Genomic DNA, 19,101 nt, shown 5'->3' with positions numbered 1-19,101 from the left:
AAGGACACCAAAGTTAACAGTCTACAGACTAAGCTCTAAAAAAATAATCACAATTGTGACTCAAGTGTGACATACTGTCAGCATGCATGTTTCTGCATCAGGCCCTTTCTGACAGAGCATGTTGCACAACTTCCTTTCCAGGCCCTTGTCGTTTCTAGACTGGACTACTGCAATGCTCTTCTGGCTGGTCTGCCATCAAACACAATCAAACCTCTACAAATTATTCAGAATGCAGTGGCACGACTGATCTTCAACGAGCCCAAAAGAGCGCATGTCACACCTCTCTTCATCTTCTTGCACTGGCTACCAGTGGCAGCTCGCATCAAGTTCAAGACACCGATGCTTGCATACAGAACTACCACAGGCTCAGCACCCTCCTACTTCCACTTACTATTACGACGCCTTGTGGTACCATCACAGAGAGGCTCAAAATCACTCTCCAGAACATTCTCGTTCACCATTCCAGGCTGGTGGAATAATCTTCCCACCCCTATCCGGAACGCCGGATCCCTGGCAATCTTCAAGCAACAACTGAAAACTCATCTCTTTCGGCACTACTTGACTTCATCCTAAACTCACAAAAAAAAAACACTCTTTCCCTCTCTTTCTCTCCCTCCCTTACTAGCTTGTACTTATTTAAACAATGACTAAGACTTGGTGTTACGAGCACTTCCTCTGTCTGATTGCCTCTTCAAGATGAATCGCTTTTTGTATTCCCCAATTGTAAGTCGCTTTGGATAAAAGCGTCTGCCAAATGACTAAATGTAATGTAAATGTATTAAAAACAATGCAAAAGCAAAAAAAAACCAAAAACTAGCCAGAAACAGTGTCTAGTATTCAACTTATGCCACAGAGTATTTGTATGTATTTTATGTAAAATGTGGTTGTACTATACATACATTCACCTACATTTGCATAGACACTAAAACATAAAATATTAATGTATTGACAGCATCTGAAGCATAAATAATTTACATTTAAACAACTTTTGAGATAAACATTTACAAATTCTTATTTAATCTATGAATATCTAATTCAAAGAATTAATCGGTTATGCTTTTGATTGCATTTATAAAAAAAATGAGCAGCTGGTACATTTAGTATATTTGAAATTATAACATTTCATTCTGTTCTGTTACTTCTGGTGCCAAATTATATCATCTTAAACAAGACCACTTTAAAACTTCAAAATGAATAAAATTTATGTAATCATATATCCATTACGTATTAATTATTTAATAAGTTTTCTGAATATGCTGTTAATAAAAAATGATTAAAAAAAGCTGAATATGCTGTGAAGAAATATCCCTAAAGTACACCACAAATGTACCATAACATGATCATAAACTTTTTTTTTTCATTGTGCACTGTAAAACAAACATTCAGAATTAATTTTTATTTCAAATCTTTATTCAGCGATCTTTGTTTACCACCTTTTAAATCCAACATTTTAAAATTTGCTGCCTCAAAAAATGTTATTACAATGATTTTACATAATTTGGATTACTTTGGTACTGCTTTTAACCATTTTTGGATTTTTTTTTTTATTAAACTGGTCTATGTTATGCTTGTCTTTATATGTTTAATAATAATAATAAACAGTATGTATATATATATTTTGACTTTTTCTTTTTTTTAGTATACTGTTGAAAATGGTTATACTTAGGTTTGGGGATGGAGTTAGATATCTAATATATATATATATATATATATATATATATATATATATATATATATATATATATATATATATATATATATATATATATATAAATAAGGAACTATATCCTAACATCCATATTGTACATTTCATCATCTACCCATAAAGTATATTTAAGGGTCAGAAGGTAACAACTGCATATTTTCAATTACATTGTAATTTTCTTGCTTTAAAAAAACATCAGTTTGTGTCCCACTGCAAAGAGGGGGAAACGTGGTAAAGAAGCACAAATAATGTATTATATTACATTAGGAAAAGCGATTGGAAATAATCACACCAGATTCTAACCGAGTCACTATGTGCCGCCGTTAACCACAGGATTATGTGACCTTTCCAAAAACATGCACCCCACTGAAGCATTGAATGAAGTGAACAAAATTGCACTGCCGCCCGGTGACACATCAGTGTGAAAGACTCAGGATTATTCATTTGGGTTCATTTGACTGAAGGGAAGTATTTTAAAAGCGCTAGTTTTAAAAGTTTCCTGCTGGGTAAAAAGCAAGGTTAAAAGCAACACATTTGCTGTACAGAGGCGGATCATAGACCTATTTGAAACAGACCTTTTAGGACAATTAGTCTTTGTACAATTTTTGAAACTGATGTTATTTTTTTTTTGTATGTATTAAACTGCAAGGTAGTCTTGTCTGTGTGCCATGCGAAGTAAGCTAAAGGAATTTTATGAGCGTCAATGAAATTAACTTTAATATAAAAGTAACTTAAATGGAATAGTTCATCTGAATGTGAAAATCATGTCATCATTTACTCACCTTCATGATTTTCCAATCCCTCATGACTTTCGTTTTCGCATGGAACACAAAAGGGTAGATTTTTAATACTTCTTATTTGCTCTTTTCCATGCAGTTGAATTATGACTGATTGCTTTCTCCAGTGAAACATGTCTCATTGGAATGAGAGAAATATACACAGATCAAGTGCCATTCAAAGGCAAAAAGAGTCCAAAACTATTCTAAACAAATATAGTATGTCAATGGATTTTGATGAGAGAGGACAACAGGGGATGGACTTTTTCACTGGAGGAAGCGTTATTATTGTTTATTATGGTTTATGGACTCATATTTTGGCTAGAAGCAAAAGTTTAACAGTAAAATGTCTTAATGATGGATTTGTTTCTTATAAACATGCAGCTTTTTACTTCACAAGTAATTAATTGATGGACTGGAGTCATGTGGATTACTTGTAGATTATTGTAATATTTTAATTAGTTGTTTGGACTCTCATTCTGACGGCACCCATTCACTGCAGAGGATTCATTGGTGAGCAAGTAATGGAACGCTAAATTTCTTCAAATCTGTTCAGATGAAGAAACAAACTCATCTACATCTTGGATGTTGTAAGGGTGAGTACTAGTGCTGTCAAACGATTAATCGCGATTAATCAAATCCAGAATAAAAGTCTTTTTTGTTTACATAATGTGCGTGTATACTGTGTCTATTTATTACGTATGTACAGGTGCATCTCAAAAAATTTGAATATCGTGAAAAACTGCATTTTTCTGTAACTTATTTCAAAAAGTGAAACTTTCATATAAATTTTACATTCATAACATGTAAAGTAAGACATTTCAAAAGTTTTTTTTGTTTTAATTTTGATGATTAGAGCTTACAGCTCATGAAAGTGAAAATCCAGTATCTCAATATATTAAAATATTTATATTTGAGTTTCATTAAACGACCATCCCTACAGTACAAATTCAGGGTCTCTCTTGTTCTTTGAAACCACAATAATGGGGAAGACTGCTGACTTGGCAATGGTCCAGAAGACAATCATTGACACCCTCCACAAAGAGGGTAAGTCACAGCGGGTCATTACTGAAAGCTGTGGCTGTTCACAGAGTGCTGTATCAAAGCATATTAAATGCAAAGTTGACTGGAAGGAATAAATTGGGTAGGAAAAGGTGCACAAGCAACAGGGATGAAGCTTGAGAATACTGTCAAGCAAAGCTGATTCAAACACTTGGAAAAGCTTCACAAGGAGTGGATTGAAGCTGGAGTCAGTGCATCAAGAGTCACCACGCTCAGATGTCTTCAGGAAAAGGGCTACCAAGCCACTTCTGAAACAGAAACAACGTCAGAAGCATCTTACCTGGGCTAAATAGATATAGATCTGGACTGTTGCTCAGTAGTCCAAAGTCCTCTTTTCAGATAAATTTAAATTTTGCATTTCATTTGGAAATCAAGGTCTGGAGTTTCCGAAGTCAGCAATGATTTGGTGTGCCGTGACGTCTGCTGGTGTTGATCCATTGTGTTTTATCAAGCCAAGAGTCAATGCAGCCATCTACCAGGAGATTTTGGAGCACTTTATGCTTCCATCTGCTGGGAAGCTTTATGAAGATGCTGATTTGCTTTTCCAGCAGGACTTTAGCACCTGCACACACTGCCAAAACCACTTCCAAGTGCTTTGCTGACCATGATATTACTGTGCTTGATTGGCCAGCCAACATGCCTGACCTGAACCCCATATGGAATCTATGGTATATGTTCAAGAGAAAGATGAGAAACAGTCGATCCAACAATACAGACGAGCTGAAGACTCAATAGTGCCTCAGCAGAGCCACAGGCTGATCGCTTCCATGCCACACCTCACTGATGCTGGAGTTTGTGCTAAAGGAGCCCTGACAAAGTATTGAGGGCATAAGTGAACATACTTTAAAGAACTTGAACTTTTCTGTTTTGCAACTCCTTTTTTTGATTGATCTTAGGAAATATTCTAATATTTTGAGATACTGGATTTTGACTTCCATGAGCTGTAAGCTCTAATCATCAAAATAAAAAAAATAAAAAAATAAATAAAAAAAACTTTTGAAATGTCTTTACATGTAATGAATCTAAAATATATATCAAAGTTTCATTTTTTGAAATAAGTTACAATTTTTTTTTTTTAGATGTACCTGTATATATAAACACGCACACATTTAGAAAATATTTACATTTATATATTTATATTCATATAATTGATATTATATCTCAATATTTTTTATATATAAACATAACATTTTTCTTAATTATATGCATGCATGCGTGTATATTTGTGACACTGGACCACAAAACCAGTCATAAGGGTCAATTTTTCGACTGAAAATACATCATCTGAAACCTGAATAAATAAGCTTTTAATTGATGCGTGGTTTGTGAGGATATAGGACAATATTTGGCCGAGATACAACTATTTGAAAATCTGGAATCTGAGGGTCCAAAGAAATCAAAATACTGAGAAATTTGCCTTTAAAGCTGTCCAAATTAATTTCTTAGCAGTGCATATTACCAATCAAAAATTAAGTTTTAATATATTTACAGTAGGAAATTTACAAAATATATTAATGGAACATGATCTTTACTTAATATCCTAATGATTTTTAGCATAAAAGAAAAATGTATCATTTTGACCCATACAATGCATTTTTGGCTATTGCTACAAATATACCCCAGCGACTTAAGATACACAATAAATACATTATACATAATAAATACACAGTACACACATATTATGTAAACAAAAAAATTTAACAGTGTCGTGCAAGTTACTTCCAAACTGTGATACATTACAGATTACTTGTTACTGTTATTTAAAAGTAATTCCTTACCTTACAATATTACTGTCTCAGAATTGTAATGCGTTACATGACAATGGAATTTTTTTTCAATGGAAACAACTTATGCCATAATTTTTGCTCATAAATGTAAGAGTAATACATCATTCGTAACTGTAAAGGGTCTACTTTTATTTGTGTGCACTCACAATATCAACAAAACGTTGTGCTTTTATCGTGAACAGGAGCGCTTCACAAAAATGAACCGAAAGACAGCGAATACATGCCTCACAGACATGATAAATATATCTAAAGAAAGCTTTAAATTACTGCTTAACGAAATAAATAAAAACGAAAACAAAAATTCTTTAATATAATCGTTATCCGTGAAGATGCACTTCTCTCTAAAGGCGCGTCTAACGAGGAGATGGTGAATCCTTACTATTTCCCCCGGACTCATTCATGGTAATTACTTTTGCTGGGGCTTTACTGCAAGCTTTAGTATTTGAAGCAGAACTCTTCTGCTGTGCTGACGGCTCGCTGCTGCTGCGGGACACTAAACACCGTCGAGCCGCTCTTGACAGTCGCGGCACGGACTCATGTTATTTCCACCAGCGCGGCAATTTTTTTTCATCAATGATTGATGGATGTCTAAAATATAAAGATAAGGAGAAGCCTAAAACAGGCCCGAGGACCGGCCCGCGTCTGAACTATGACATTAATATTGCCCCGAAGCCCGGCCCAAGGGACGTAAAAAAGTCAGATCCGACTTTAAATAAAAAATAAAAAAAATTGGGGGCTAAAAGCATTACTGAACATGTACCGAGTAAAATATAACTGAAAATTGATTAGTAATGCCTTACACTACTGCGTTACATCAAAAAGTAATCCGTTACTGTAATGCATTACTTTTGTAACGCGTTACTCCCAACACTGGCGATTAATCACTCGTTTGACAGCACTAGTGAGTATATTTTCAGCAAGCCTTCATTATTAGGTGAACTATTCCGTTAGCAGTTGAGCTAGTTCATTAAACTCTCTGACTCAACAATGAGTTATCATATGGCTTCAGAGGACTTGGAATCTACAAGTCACACTGTGCATTTATATTACTTACATTACTTCTATGGCACTTTTGTGTCCGTTTTTAAGTTTTAAAACAGTCATTGTAAAAAGCACAGGAATAAAGACCAGCACAGCCTTCAGTACTGAAAAAAGAAACAAAGTCATACAAGTTTTGAAAGACATGGGTGATTAAACAAGGAAAGAATTTTCATTGTTGGGTAAATTATTTCTTTAACAAAATTAAACAGTTCTCCCATTGTGGCATTCACTGAACACAAGTTATCTTTTGTTTCTATGTCTGAAGGTCAGCGGTTCCACATAATATTGAAAGTCTCAATTACACACACATACACAAAAAGAAGCCAAAGCATGTTCACGGCCTTGGCACGGGAATCAGATAATCCGGGGAGAGGGGCAACCTTGAGGGGGTTCATACTGTATTTACCCACAATCATCTCGAATCACAATTCCAGCATTCCACACACAGTTCGTACATCTACATTCATGCATTTGGCAGACAAATACTAGCTGAAAAAGCATGCATGGATGCAAGCACAGCTGCAAATTTCAAGAATGCACTTTAAATACCAGCACAATGTCATGGCAGTTCCTATTGTATTTTTTTGGCAAACTGGTGGGTGATTTGTACGAATGTGTTTGATCTGCTTTCATCCCAGTTATGATTTTATTTAGGGTGGTGAGGTTAGTGGACCTGCTTACTTTCTAGTAAAAATCAATTCACGTTGTATGAAATCACTTATGTTTTTCCATGAAATCAGGTTGGAAATACACCATCTGAGCACCGTTGGCATCCTGCATAGGTCTAAACGAATACAAAACAAATTACCTGCATTTCACCATGATTCTTTTTTCAGGAAAAGCACGAATCAGTGTAAACTGCTAATAAACCCAAGGCCTCTAGTGACAGACTACACTGAGAATCACAACAGTCTCAAAGTATCTGTAACCTTGATCAGTAAACTATTCGCCATTTAGAACTTCAGATAAACTCTGAGAAGATACTATCTCACAAACATTCAAACATGAACTGAAATAGAAATGCTGACATTTCTGTCTCTCTACCCTGACCAGCAAAAAAAAAAAAAAAAAAAAGTCTGTAATTCTGTAATTTTTATAGTTAGGCTATCTTATTAAATAACTGGATGTATATTAACTTATCTGATCAGACGAGCATATTCATAATGCAATATCGTTTGTTAATATGTCACGTTCACAAAACGGCTGCAAACTGAGTCTAGAATCTTGTTTGTCCATATCAGATGTGCTGTTTCAATTTAAATTAAGTTCAAAGCAATAAACACTGACTAAACTTATAGAATTTTAAATCAAATGTTCTACAGTATGCTCGACTCAACTGGGTAACAAGCTTGTACTGTAAATAACAGGGCTGCAATTCAACTTAAAATTAAGTAAATTTCTTCTTTTTATTTTAAATGGAAGGGACAACATTCAGTAACAGGGTTAAGATAAATATTATGTTTTAAAATAATTAAAATATCACATTGTTCAATGAAATTGTTTTTTTGATACAGCATTTAAAGATCAGTGAGGTGAGGCTAAAATTATTTCGTTTGTGATCAAAACCAGCCACATTTCATGCTGTTTTAATGGTTAGATACAGTCATTTTATCAGTGAATTTGTGTCTTTTTTTTGGGATTTTAAAAAAGGGACATCTGTTTATGGAAATAAGAGTAATATTTCTAGTACAAGTTTTGAATGTTTTATTATAAGTGATCACTGGGGAGAATAAACAAACTCGGATATTTCTTATTCATCATGTTGGCTGACTCCAAATCTAGTGAGACGCCTACCTAGACACCATTGAGCATCCCACGCGCGCTCACGCATATGCAACCACATGCCTTCTAAGTAGACAGCACACTAGGTATTGAGTTACAGCCCACATGAACGGTGATATTAGAGATGCGGGTGTTTTTGTATTGATTTGTTGTGTACTCACTTTTGAGCGCGCAGATCAGCTGGTGTCCATCTTTAATCAGCTCTTTGATGAAGCTGTTCGTTCGATCCAGCTCGATCTCGTGACATTTGAGTCTCTCTCTAAAGTCCGGACTGTCCACAAAAGAGTCACTGAACTCTAGTGTCGGCAACCCCATGATCAGACCTGAAATAAAGCCTCACAAAACAGCACAACTCGGTATTTCCTCAGAAACACTGGCGCATCCTTATCATCCCTATCCACACTCAAACGCGGAAAGTGTCGCTCTCTTGCAGAGATTCATGCGAAAGTTTCTCTTCACTTCCGCGCTCTGAACTTTCATCAAACTTCTGCAGCAGCCAGCTTGAGATCATGAGACTCCTGCTGGTTACATTAGATAACACCCGTAAAGCCTGTGTTGTAATGTGTTATATTGTCAGTTATAATCATCAAAATTAAAGGAATTAAACATTTGAAATATATCAGTCTGTGTGTAATGAATAAATCTAATATACAAGTTTCACTTTTTGAATGGTATTACTGAAATAAATCAACTATTTCATGATATTCTAATTTTATGACCCGCACCTGTATATCTTATAGAACTCAGTTTCCCTCTATATAGGTTTCAGTAAGTATTGAAGCTAAAATGAAATATAAAATTTACAATATAGGATTTTATTAAATTCTAATAATTCTAGTACCAGTTCCGTTAAAATACAGACAAATCTAAAAACATTAATGTGTCCACAAAAATAGACAAAAAAAACATTAAATTAGATTAATGAATCTAAATGCACAAATATTCATGTTCAGATTAACTGACATATCTAATAAGATTACTGACTAGTAAGCCAATTCTCAAATAACTGCTATGATGACTTTTGTTCTACCCACTTAAAAGATAGAAGTACTTGCGTTGTCCAATCTATACAGACTGTGTCTGTTCCTGCGTACCTAACTTGTCTTCTACCACGCTACAATCCAACCCACTCCCTAAGGTCGCAAAACTCTGGACTTTTGGTATTACCTAGGATAGCAAAGTCCACTAAAGGAGGTAGAGCTTTTTCACATTTGGCTCCCGAACTCTGGAATAGCCTTCCTGATAACGTCCGGGGTTCAGACACACTCTCTGTTTAAATCTAGATTAAAGACACATCTCTTTAGCCAAGCATTCACATAATGCATCTTATAATCTTGTACTGTAGTATATCTGATCAAATGTACATTATTATTATTCTTTAGCTTGGGTTGAACAAATCATTTTTGCTTAGATGGAACAGCAGCTATGCTAATTATGTCTCTATTTGTTTCTCTGTTTCTGTCATGGGATTAACATCCCGTGGTAACTAGGAATGACAGAAGCTTCAGTCTGGATCCAACCCTTAAATGATCTGAGATGACCGAACACCTGAGAAAAGATAATGCCAACCCCTCAGAGGACGCCAATGCTCAGACAACATACAGAATTACCAAATTTTGCCATAAGTCAAACATATTAAGGTTCCACAATATATAAATATATTGTGGAAACTTAAATTCCTGTAGAGCTGCTTTGCAACGATTTGTATCGTAAAAAGCGCTATACAAATAAACTTGAATTTATAGCCTTTCATTAAATGTACTGAGACAAGATTTTGGGACATCTATGGTTAAGAGGGCCAATAAGGGGTGGCTAAGGGCATCTTGCACTGTTGATTGTTGGTGTGGACATGTCCTCCTCGGATCTACAGCCATGGATGATTGTGTTCATAGATGCTTTACAGGTAATAAAAATAATCCAGCTCGTGTAAAAACACACAAACGGTGCAGATTTACTCAGTGCACAACAGAACAGTGACTCACTTTATCCTCAGAGAGAGGGAGAGAGAGAGAACAACATATCAGGAAGATCGCTTTGACAATATCTTGTACAGCCTGAAGGGTCATACGGCAGTGTATATCTATCTGAGTGTGACATCAGGAAAGCTCCTGGATGTCTGATGACCTGCGGCGGTTCTCAAGGTCTGATGAAACAAGCCAGACGTATATGGCAACAATAAACCAAATGCTCAAACAACTCCTTAAAGGGCTATACCGTTCACTCACACCACCTATAACCCAGATGTAAAACTACCAAAACCACATAAATGTCAACCAAGGAAATAAAACAACCGAAGTGAACTATACAGCAACAGAAATCATGTTTATATATCAGTCGATGAATATCGTCATAGGGGCACGTTTCATTCTTTTCCTCCTCTTTTCTATACTCCAAACAGGCAACTGTAATTATACCGTCTGATAGATTGTGCTGGAACTAATGAGAGTGGGGAGAGGGTGAATTCTGAATTAATACCTTACTAAATGAAAGTAATTAGACTTCAGCCTAATCGGAGTTGGTAAAATCGGCCACAAATACAGGGCACGCTGGAACGATAATGATGTCAAATTCCAAACGAGCATACAGTCGACGCAAAGCAGGAAGAATAATTTAAAACACTTTGGCCAACTAATTTACGTATGCAATTCTAAATTTTCCTTTACACCAAAACTGAAAGACTGTAGCAGTAGAATGAGATGCTACTAGTGTAAAACAATTGTGCAACTTAAAAGACAGCCTATAAAGAGGCATTCACACTGACAGCCATTTGTAGTGTCAAAGCACCCAAAGGTCTTTTATTTTCAGTTAGATTTGGTGATTTAAGATGACATGAGCAACAAAGACCAGAATGCATCAGTGACCACCCACTTTTTCAGTATCATTTTTGCTGTATTTCTGTTTTTTTTTTTTTTTTTCCACATTTATTTTTTTCATTTCAAAAACATTTTCAATGAAGAGTCCTAAGCCTTGAATCACAATATTAAAACTTTGTTGGGAAGCAATAGTATTTTTGAATAAGCTCCAACTTAAGCCTGGAATACACTACGCGATTTTTGCCCCGATTTCCCACAGATTTTCCAGTCTGAACAAGTTGATGCTAGTTGAGGAAAGTCAGAGCCAGTCTGCAGATTAAAGCTGACAGATTCCACAGAAAATCTCAAAGTGTATGAAGGTCACAGACTGCGATTTTGATTCTATCCAGTTGGAGGATATCAAACATGTTTGATATTTTCAGCCGATTTTAGAACGCATATGGTTTCATTTGTCATGCATCTCCTAGCAGCAGGGCGCACGTTTCTGCGTGAGTTCATTGTGATCAGAACAACTTTATAGTCTGGTAGTGTATGATCTTCAGTCATGTAGTGTATGATGCCCAGTTTTCCTTTGTCACTATTTACAAAGTTGATAAGTGTATGATGCCTAATGTTTTAAAAATCTGTTCAGATTTTAAAAGTCGTGTAGTGTATTCCAGCCTTAATGCTACTACAGATTTTATTTTTAGACAGAATTTTAGAAATGTGTTAAGTTTTTGTTGCTTTAATATTTAATAATAAACTCTCAGAAAAAAAGACACAAACGTTAATACCTGGGCAGAAACCTAGGACAAAAGGTATGTCTTTTAACCATAAATGGTGCATATTGGTACCTTAAAACACATATGGATCTCTAAAATGTACATATTAGTACCTAACTGGTACATACACTCACCTAAAGTATTATTAGGAACACCTGTTCAATTTCTCATTAATGCAATTATCTAATCAACCAATCACATGGCAGTTGCTTCAATGCATTTAGGGGTGTGGTCCTGGTCAAGACAATCTCCTGAACTCCAAACTGAATGTCAGAATGGGAAAGAAAGGTGATTTAAGCAATTTTGAGCGTGGCATGGTTGTTGGTGCCAGACAGGCCGGTCTGAGTATTTCACAATCTGCTCAGTTACTGGGATTTTCACGCACAACCATTTCTAGGGTTTACAAATAATGGTGTGAAAAGGGAAAAACATCCAGTATGCAGCAGTCCTGTGGGCAAAAATGCCTTGTTGATGCTAGAGGTCAGAGGAGAATGGGCCGACTGATTCAAGCTGATAGAAGAGCAACTTTGACTGAAATAACCACTCGTTACAACCGAGGTATGCAGCAAAGCATTTGTGAAGCCACAACACGCACAACCTTGAGGCGGATGGGCTACAACAGCAGAAGACCCCACCGGGTACCACTCATCTCCACTACAAATAGGAAAAAGAGGCTACAATTTGCACGAGCTCACCAAAATTGGACGGTTGAAGACTGGAAAAATTTTGCCAGGTCTGATGAGTCTCGATTTCTGTTGAGACATTCAGATGGTAGAGTCAGAATTTGGCGTAAACAGAATGAGAACATGGATCCATCATGCCTTGTTACCACTATGCAGGCTGGTGGTGGTGGTGTAATGGTGTGGGGGATGTTTTCTTGGCACACTTTAGGCTCCTTAGTGCCAATTGGGCATCGTTTAAATGCCACGGCCTACCTGAGCATTGTTTCTGACCATGTCCATCCCTTTATGACCACCATGTACCCATCCTCTGGTGGCTACTTCCAGCAGGATAATGCACCATGTCACAAAGCTCGAATCATTTCAAATTGGTTTCTTGAACATGACAATGAGTTCACTGTACTAAAATGGCCCCCACAGTCACCAGATCTCAACCCAATAGAGCATCTTTGGGATGTGGTGGAACGGGAGCTTCATGCCCTGGATGTGCATCCCACAAATCTCCATCAACTGCAAGATGCTATCCTATCAATATGGGCCAACATTTCTAAAGAATGTTGAATCAATGCCACGTAGAATTAAGGCAGTTCTGAAGGCGAAAGGCGGTCAAACACAGTATTAGTATGGTGTTTTCCTAATAATCCTTTAGGTGAGTGTATTAGTATACTTTTGAAAGGGTGACACACACACACACACCAGGTCAGTTCCAGCATTGCTTACTTGACAGCGCAGTTGGTACTTTATCAAAATATAATGCAGTGAAACAAACATCAGCGCACCGCCTCTGTGTCACCATTGGAATGTGACTGAAGAAGAAGGCCCTAAAATGTACATAATAAATAATAGTTTCGCATTCAGATACGTTACATCGCCAATATGGAAATATTACGGAATATTTGGATTTGTGCCGAATGAGAGAGGTAGGATGCACGAGCACAAGGCTTCATTTTGCAAACAGTTAAGTGTGCAAGCCTTTAAATTATACTCCTTTGTCAGTGAGAGATGTGTTCAGAACCAGCACACGGTCACTTTTTTTGCCCCAGTCCAGCCCTGCTGGTCGCTAGTATTTTGTAACACACTTTAAGAAGGCAACAAGCATGATTGATTTTTGGGTTCTTTAGTTTATTCAGCCAGCAGTTTACAGATCTCACCACAGCTCTGTGCAACAGAACATAGAGTGAACTACTACTAACTCTTCTCTTTTTTTCTTTCAGGTTTGCTCTGGGATTTTCATCTGGCTAACGCCACCCACTGGACACCCATATCCTAGCTGTGAGTATGCAAAAAATTTATGCATGTACTGAATATTTTAACATAAATAAAACAACTGTTTAACTGACATTACAAAGAAAAAATTATATATTTGGGGGGCCTAGCTTTTTATGCAAAAATTAATCTATCAATATACATATACATATTCTATATATATACAGTGCTTGAAGTGGAAAAAAATAAGTGCTGGTACCCCCCCCCCCCTATTTATTTATTTATTTATATTAAATAAGCACTTTTTATTAATTCACAATGTATGTATAGTGCCACAATCAATCAATAATTAAATAAAAGTTTTCAATACAAATTAGCACAACTCAAGCTGTGATACCAAACACGACCATAGGGAGACGCCAAAGACCACTAAATCGCCTGCCTTTAATATACAGACCCATTCAGAATCGCTAAATCTCTGACCACTGCATAATCAGCGTTCATTATAAAACATTCTTGCTTTTAAGCCAAATACACGCTGAAAAGAATAAGTTTACTGACATCTGGACGTAAGTCACTGTTCTCTCTGTAATCGCTGATGAAATCGACTTTCCAGGAGTTTACGGTTTAAAATGATGTGATTGCAAAAGCCTGCTTCTTTTCATTTTAAGATATGATTTCAGTTATAAAGTACTGATTAGTACTAAATTAGTAATCAATAATTAATTATTATTCTACTACTCCGCGCACCTCCCCTGACATGCTCTCACGCACCACACAATGAAGTAGACGACTCTGCTTGCGTTCATTCACGTGATTGGTCGAGATGAGAGGTGATCCCATCTGGGTAGTCCGATTTACATAGTTTCTATATAATTTCTAATCATATATGGGATCATATAGCCTAATCACCCAGACCCTGACAAATTTACTCTGAGTACCGGCAACATGGCAGAAGTGCCGGTGTTGTGCCTATTTTCGACTCCCTGCCAAATTATTACCCCCCTCGTTGAAATCGCTACCTGATTGCCTAATCCTAACCCCACCCCTAATCCTAACCCCTCCCCCACACCTAACCCTAAACCTACCAATACTAGGGGGGTAATAATCTGGCGGGGGTCAGAATTCGGCACTACACCGGTACGCACAAAAAAGTGGAGATACCGGTGCGTACTGGCCCACTTCAAACACTGTATATATATATATTAGGGCTAAACGAACGCGGGACAGCACTTGATGGGCAAATGCGGGCGGGTAGAGAGACTCGTGTGCAGGATGCGGGAGAATAAGGGTGTACTCACATTAGGCAACCTTAACCGTTCCCGAGCGCGTTTGACCCCCAAAGCCCGGTTCGTTTGACTAGTTTAATCGCTCCATGCCACGCTCGGGCGTGGTTCGTTTAGCCGTCCCTGGCTCAGTTGGAAGAGGTGGGCCAGAGCACGGTCCAGTTGAGCTCGGGAGCGGTACCGGAGCACGGAACTTCTGATACGTGCAGCATGATTGCGTTAACATTTCTGAGCGGCAAAAGTGATAGATTTGTAAAGCAATATTTTGTGAGAGGGCTGTGTGTTACCGTGTCCCAAACGACTCAAAATAATAAACCACAAAGTTAACAAAAATATGCACTTCACTGTGTTCAAGTGCGTCTTCAAGTGCTATCGGAAACTTCCTATAGCCTATCCCACTTATGAAGTCGTGATTATGAGCACGTTATATTTTTTCTGTTAAAAATAACGGGAGCGTTCATGTGAGCACTGCTGCAGTCCACCCCAAATGCTCTCATTGGTCGAGACGAGTGATGACACCCACCCCACGCCAGTACTGATCAACATCCAACCCCTCCTGTGACCCATGATTTGTTTGTATGTGAATTCAGAGCCAGTGAGCAATAATAATAATAATAATAATAATAAAAACTGCGTTGGGCGATAAAATAATTATTGACAGCGTTAATTAATGCGTTAATGCGATTAATGCATTAACTTGTTTATACTATAAATATATATATATATATATATATATATATATATATATATATATATATAATATCCATGGTTGTCTGATTGGTTAGTCTCAGAATCATATATAAAAAAATACACATCTATAGGCACATAAATTTTAGCGTCTTAGTCTGTCTTGAAAGATTTCCACATTATTGCATGATAATTCTTTCTAAGGAGAAAATTAATGGGATTTTTAGTTCTGCAGTCGCATTTCACATGCAGAACCCAAATCAGACAACAACTCTTTTGGTGTGCAGGCTGTAAATTCCCACACATGTCATTTTTGTAATGTAGCATTCAACCTCTTCGATTCAGCAACAGTCAGTTCAAGTGACAGGGAGAATTGGAGCTATTTCAGAGTCTTGTTAATCAACCGGAGGCCTCCTCACAGCCTGAGACTCAGAAATGCTCCTGTGATGGGGTAATGGCTGAGCAATTGCTCTGTGAATGTGAGGCTTAATATAATTTTGTTGCCTAGAGGAGAATTCAGTGATATAAAATGTTCTTTAAAAAAAATAATTTAAAGGGAATCATGTAATCAATGCACCTTCTGCATGAGGCTAGGCTAATTGCATTGTTGTAAGTTCACCTGTGGTGTCTTTCAAAGCAATGTGGTTTAATTAGGATGAGACCCAGCATGGAAACAGTATACTGTATAGTTTGTTTTAACCACAAATACACTCTTAGTCAAGCATTATAACCACACTGCAATAGCACTGACCATCACACTTACTGTAGTCCCAAATGCATCCATCTGTACTGTAATGTTGCAGAATACAAAGTATGCTTGCATGCACTTCCAAGCCCACCCACTTACACACATGCAGGCAAAATGGTGCACCAATGCAGTAATACCTATGTTTGGTAGTTGCACACACAATATATATCAGTACACTCACAGAAACTGCATTGATTAGCTTCCCTGCGTGGGTTTATTATGTGCAAGCTGCTGATTATATTTCAGCTGACGTCAATGAATTATTTAGCATCTTGGCTGAAGTGTGTGTTTGGAGGCCTTGGCTTCACTGGTTGCATGGATGTCTCCTGTGTGGATGCTCTTGCATGGACGCACGGATGGGGTGTCCCAGGGGTCCTGTTTGACTCATCATCGTAATGAACGGTGAAATTATGAATCTGTCAAGACACTTTAGCAGATTTAATTGTTGTGCTCACTGAAAGTATAAGAAATCAGATTGGGCAATGATTAGAAGTGAGTGTTACTTGAAACTGCTTCAGAAGTTGGAACGATTACATTGTGTAACATTTGAAACCAACCTAGGCTCTCTAGAAACAGGCTATGTGCCTCTTCCTACAGTTTTGCAAAACGATCCCATATAAACAATTCATTGCGGTTTCAAGCTGAAATGAACAATATTGTGGCAGTAAATCACCAACAACTTTCTTTTTTACCTCTTCAAATTTGTTATGGGGGTAGATTATCAATTAATAAAGATTTATTTATGTGTGGTACCTGGCACAATACTTATGTTATGGCCTCAAATGCTTTTAACATAGCACCATAACACATTTGAATGTTTTCATCACATAATAAACTTTATATATATGATTTTTCTAAGGTAGTAAACTTGCTTGGTAGCTCACCCGGTATGGCACTGCAGTCTCATGAAACATGATAAAAGGGCTTGAGGATTTGTAAAAACCAGCTACAATAGCATGGATGCTTCAACAAAGGAATTTTTGTCAAATTTTTGCTTTTGTTAACACTTTGGTGTAGAATTTAGTATAGATGGTATGATTTTTTTAAATGCATTATAGAGCGTTTACATTTTAGTGGCACTTAAGAGGCATTTAATTTCTGAACTGCCGAAATACATACGACAACTGATGCAATAAAACATGGTCAGATTCATGTTCATCTGTTCGAATAAAACATACGACAACTGATGCAATAAAACATGGTCAGATTCATGTTCATCTGTTCGAATAAATCTGAACTTGCTTTTATCACCACAGACATGTGTAATCTAATGAGACTGGGTTGTTTTTTTTAGCCTGGCATGGTACCTAACTATTTGTGTCTTCTTCCATTTTCATATATAGCTGTATCTGATGTGGTAAAAAGTGATTTTTCAGGACAAAATCTTACTGTGTTTGAGGAAAAACTATACTATACCCAATTCTACCAGACACTGACATTTCTGCCTCATTTTGTTTAAATATTTCAATTCTATTTAATTTAAAAATGATGCAAAATAAAATTGTAATAAATATTTTTAAATATTTAATTATTTAAAAACATTACATTCATATCATCACACAGACCTCACAATCCATAATTTACCTGGTCAGACACATCTGAACACTTGACTAAATCATTTCAATGAAACCAAGAGGGGTACCACTCCACATGACATATTTGTAAACCAGCTGTTTCTGAATATAAGATTTTTAACACATTCAGTCAATATATATATATAAAAAAGGGTTTTAAAACATACATGAAACTGAAATAAAATAATAAGGATGTGAAATCAATGCAAATATTATTATGATTTACTCAATTATTACTCAGTTTACAATTTTTTTTTGTGTTGTAGTCCCATTTCTTGTTCTAATGTTGTTTATGATGCTATATGTATAGCATTGTATGTTGCAATGTTGCATTTCTGTCATTAAACAGTCAAAAACTGTGAACTGCTGCTTACACACATTTATTCTCCTGATACTATGAAAATACATGTCGTCGTCCAACTGCAAAAAAAAAAAAAAAAAAATTTACATATATAATAGATCTTATTGTCAGCCCATTGGAAAGTGACATGCTAGGTTTGTTTAAATGGACTCTTTGGGATGAATTATATATTAAAAAATCCACAGAAGTTCACTGCTATTGATAAAATCTAAAGCAGAAGGTTTTTCACCCTACAACTGAAGCTTGTGATAAAGGTCTGTTCTGTGTAAATCTGCAGCTTCCAGCAGAACTGTGCAGGTGCAGACTCTTACATGGTCTATATGTGGATTACAAAGAGCTACGACATGATGGAAACGAGATAAAGGGACGATTCCAGAGAATGCAGCTCATGGAGGTGTAACTGGGAATTCAGTTCAACAACGTTGTTTGCACCACACTCCTCCGTTACTTGATCTTTTTTATTTTGGTGCGTCAATCTAAGTTACTTTATATAAGAAATTATGATCCGCACTCACGAGAACAGTCTTCTTTTTCCATTTTATTTGACGAACATCACCAATGGGGAAAAGACACAAACGTTTCGGCTACCAAGCCTTCCTCAGCCTTCCACACACCGAGGAAGGCTTGGTAGCTGAAACGTTTGTGTCTTTTCCCCATTGGTGATGTTTGTCAAATAATATGGTGTAACTGGGAATGCTACACACAGCCAACAAACAATAGAGTTATAGTATGTTGTTAGCTGTCTGTGATGGGAGAATTACTGCACAGTGCTCATCAATTATAAATGGATGTTTTTATAAACCAGGCCAGATAAGAAATGGGCAGGCTGAAC

General features: G+C 36.7%; 1 protein-coding gene across 7 annotated transcripts in view; it reads right to left on the bottom strand.

Annotated features, from left to right (window-relative positions):
• LOC306888430 (rho GTPase-activating protein 42-like) overlaps positions 1 to 8,644 on the bottom strand; it is a 125,340-nt gene extending 116,696 nt beyond the window's left edge. For all 7 annotated transcript variants that reach the window (XM_079446723.1, XM_079446725.1, XM_079446724.1 and 4 more), the window contains exon 1: positions 8,315 to 8,644. In XM_079446723.1, the coding sequence (XP_079302849.1) occupies positions 8,315 to 8,468 (154 nt within the window). In that variant the 5' untranslated portion in view covers positions 8,469 to 8,644. The remainder of the gene's footprint in view (positions 1 to 8,314) is intronic.
• Between the last annotated feature and the right edge of the window lie 10,457 nt (positions 8,645 to 19,101).

This window comes from Barbus barbus, assembly GCF_936440315.1.
Source record: "Barbus barbus genome assembly, chromosome: 22".
In the NCBI taxonomy this organism is placed as follows: Eukaryota; Metazoa; Chordata; class Actinopteri; order Cypriniformes; family Cyprinidae; genus Barbus; species Barbus barbus.
This window is presented reverse-complemented; position numbering and strand designations above follow the sequence as displayed.